The following is a 3,873-nucleotide window of genomic DNA, read 5'->3' as shown; positions in this document are numbered from 1 at the left end:
TATTTTTTGTTTATTTATCCACAAATTATAGACTGTTTCCAGCAGAAAACGTTGAATATTTTCAGAATCTTCAAATCACAGATTTTCAAAGTTAACGATGTGAACCAATTTTATTGTTATTTTCCAAACGATTTTTAAATAATAATATTAAACGAGATCTCAAGTGCCATCTAGTTCCAAAATTTTTGCTTGTCTAGTATTGCATTCTATGAACATATATGCACATATATGCACATATATTTATATGACATATGTGCGATACATGTCCCTACACATACATACATACATACGTCATTTCGTCGCATTGAAATTTGTATTGCGGCTCTCATACGCTTTACTGAGTAGCATCTGCCAACTTCCCTATGCAACTTTAGCCACCAATCAGAAGTCATTAGTACTAACATTTGTTTTATACAACTAGAAACAAAATCGTTTATAATTTCTATTCGATTTAATTGCAAGTGTTACAATGTTCGTGTTGGATAATGGCGCTACTTCTGAGGCGTTTGCAAAATTGTATCTCAACGAAGAGTTAGCCGACGTTCATTTTAAGTTCAACGTTGACGACAAAACTCAAAGGATTCCAGCAAACAAAGCAAATCTGGCCATTCTCAGCCCCGTATTTCGAACTATGTTTTTTGGATCGTTGACAGAAAAAGGAGATGTTGAGATTGTTGATGCATCCATTGGTGCATTTAAAGAGTTCCTTCAGCTCTTTTATCCTCGTGAAGTGACTTTAACTATGGAACATATCGAGACCGTTGCTCGTTTGGCCGATAAGTATGATGTTTTAGAATATTTCAATGAATGTGTCGCGTCTCTCAAAGACCAACTGACACTGGATAATATGTGTTGTGGATATCAATTGGCTGTGAATCTCGGCAATGAAGACCTGATCCAATTCTGTGAGGACAAAATTGCTAAATCAACAACGGATATTTTCGCCACCGATGCTTTTTTGCGTTGTGATAGAGTTGCTTTGAAGCGATTGTTAAAGCTGGATCTAGCTTGCATGGAAGTCGATGTATTTGATGCATGTTTGTCATGGGCCAAACACACATGTAAGCAAAACAATTTGGATGGAATGCAACCGGAAAACCTGCGAAATCAGCTGGGAGATTGTTTACATTTACTACGATTTGGCTCAATGCAATTGGATGAATTTTGTAAAAGGTGCATGTTACATAGAGGTCTATTCACCGCAACAGAGTATGAAGATGTTATGTTTTCAATAGCGTCGAAGGAGTATCAACCGACTATATTCAATCGAATTCCTCGGCATCTCAAATGGGACGAGGACAAAAAATTGGAACTTTCTCGGAGGACATCAAATCCAGAACCAGTAAAGTACGTTCAATTAACAGAAGTCGCTTCATTTTCATCGAATTGTCTCCTTTTACTGGGAGGATTTCGTACAACAATTTTACCCGAATATGTACCAACAAAAAAATCGACCCAGGCAAAAATAATTATCACCGAAAGCAAAGATTTCAAGTTTCGCTCAGACGATTCACCAAGGGTTCTTTATCGCGGGACATCTGAATATTGGAATGGCTAGAATAAGTTAGTGACAGTATTACCACATCCAATTCTGATTAAGCCTCTATTCATGTACGAAATACATTTGGAACTTCAATCAACCTGTGCGGAAGGCTATTACAGATCAAACTGTGAACCATTTGTGGAAAAAAAAGGGATTAAAATTCAGTTTCATCGCAATCCAAATTTGAATTACGATAATCTTTCGATGGGTTGGATTAGTTATTTTGATTTTAACGAAATTTAAACTTTGCTCTGCATCGCTTTGCGTTCTAATTTCATGTAGTGCTAAAAATAAATATAATTCGAAGAACAACACCACTATTTTTTCTTTCATTTCTGTAAATCTGAAAAAAAATCGCTGTAAACAAAACTACTTTGAATCAAGAAAAATATTTAGAAATGAAATTACATGTAAAAAAGAAGAAATTGAAGAATTTAAGAAACAAACGAATATTCACATGTATTGAAGATGACAAAAGGAAAATAGTCACTCATTCAACCACACTTCATTTATTGTGCGTCCATCCTATTTCTGTCCAGTGCGTCTAATATTGATAGGCTTCAAAACTTGCAAATTAAATGTATGAGACAAATTTTGGGTGTATTTCGTGATACTAATGTTAATTATATATTTGATTCGTTGAAATTTATAAATGTTTAGCAACAAATAATCTTTAGAACATTATTATTTATTTATAAAATTGTGAATAGCCTAGCTCCAAAATACCTAACTGATAGAATAGAATAAAGACAGCAAATCCACAATAGAAATTTGAGAAAAGCAAACACAATATCAGTCACTAATGCTACTAAAGCATGTAGCCAAAATGCCATTCCAAATGAAGTTAGACAAGTTGAATCGATAAAATTTTTTGAGAATAAATTAAAAAATTATGTATTAGAAAATTATTAATGAAACCAATGTAAAAACTGTAACGTTGTTTTATGGAGAAATCTAAATAAATATCATATTATATTAATATGATAAGAAAGTTTGACCGTCTCCAATTTCCGCAGAACGGTTCGGTGGAGCGAAACATATGCAGCATTTTGATGCAGCTATACTTGAAGTTTTCAAATGCTAGTGCGTTTCTTCCGTTTATGAAAATATGTAACGAACCGTGCTGTATATCGTAATTTTGTCCGATTCTGTATATCGTACATTGGCCAATTGTTTACCACACACAAGCACTGCCAGAAAGCGATAAGTTGAAAAAATACAAGAAAGAAATAAAGAAAAAATGACAACCAATAATGAATTCATAAACAAAATGAATTGACAGCGTCTGTAGTATTTCACCTACAAAATTGAAACTGTTGAGGCTGATTCAAATGGTACGAGTGTGAGACGTACGAAAAAAATGAATAACGGGACCAGTCAAGCCAAATGAAGTGTGTGCGACACCGCATGTAACTCAAACAATGTTGACGTGTACGTGCATTCGAATGCTTAACACAAGTACGAAAGAATTTGCACACCAACCAATATGTATTTGTCTATCAATTTCATTTCAGGTCTACGAATGTATGAACAAAATGAGAGAGAGAAAAATGCGCACACAATATCACCGACTAATGCCGGCTAACCAAATCACCGCAAGTGTGCATCTATTTCTCACTTGTTCGTATTTCAGTTTCATCTGTCGACACTCGAACATCTTTCAAGTCACCAGCGAAAACTAAAGAAAAATTAACAGAAATTTCATTTTTCAACACAAACTGCAAATGTCGATTATATTGAAAAATATTGAGCCAACAACGGGAATTGAAAAACTCCATCTCAACATGGACTTCGCCGACTTTGTTTTCGTTTTTGATGACGCTGACGATAGGCCAGCACATAAACTAATTTTAGCCGTTCAAAGTGATGTCTTCAAAACAATGTTTTTCGGTTCATTGCCATAGAGAAAAAAAAACGTGATGATAAAAGATGCCGACGCGAAAGGGTTCGAAACCTTTCTCCAGTTTTTCTACAAATGCGAAGTGCAATTACCAATTGACGATATTAAGACTGTCTTAGCATTGGCCGAAAAATATAATGTTCGCAAACTTGTCAAAACCGCGTGTGCAACGTTTGACGTCCAACAAATAACATTCGATAACGTTTGCTGTGTCTATGAGATGGCTGTTGAACTAAAAAACGGAACTCTGGTCAAGTTTAAGATAAACAACAACGGACATTGAAAACTACAGGTGCATAGCAAAATTACCAACAATCGCTAAATTCTTCGAGCACCTCGTCAACGTAAATTTGCTTGAAACTGTTCGTGATCGCATCTCGCCCAACCAACATGGCTTTATGAAAGGACGATCTACAGCATCAAACCTAAC

General features: G+C 35.1%; 1 protein-coding gene across 1 annotated transcript; it reads left to right on the top strand.

Annotated features, from left to right (window-relative positions):
• The first annotated feature begins 469 nt into the window (after nucleotides 1–469).
• On the top strand, nucleotides 470–1,558 carry LOC129573560 (BTB/POZ domain-containing protein 2-like). The gene has a single exon (XM_055454206.1). It carries the CDS (start codon nucleotides 470–472, stop codon nucleotides 1,556–1,558), a length of 1,089 nt encoding a protein of 362 aa, XP_055310181.1.
• The last annotated feature ends 2,315 nt before the right edge of the window (nucleotides 1,559–3,873 follow it).

Source organism: Sitodiplosis mosellana, unplaced genomic scaffold, assembly GCF_009176505.1.
Source record: "Sitodiplosis mosellana isolate CC-2019 unplaced genomic scaffold, AAFC_SMos_1.0 Smas_scaffold_6099, whole genome shotgun sequence".
In the NCBI taxonomy this organism is placed as follows: domain Eukaryota; kingdom Metazoa; phylum Arthropoda; class Insecta; order Diptera; family Cecidomyiidae; genus Sitodiplosis; species Sitodiplosis mosellana.
Note: the sequence above shows the minus strand (reverse complement) of the source record. Positions and strands in the feature narration are given on the sequence as shown.

Coding starts and splice junctions, on each gene's coding strand:
- LOC129573560 (XM_055454206.1), top strand. CDS start 470: ATGTTCGTGTTGGATAATGGCGCTACTTCTGAGGCGTTTGCAAAATTG.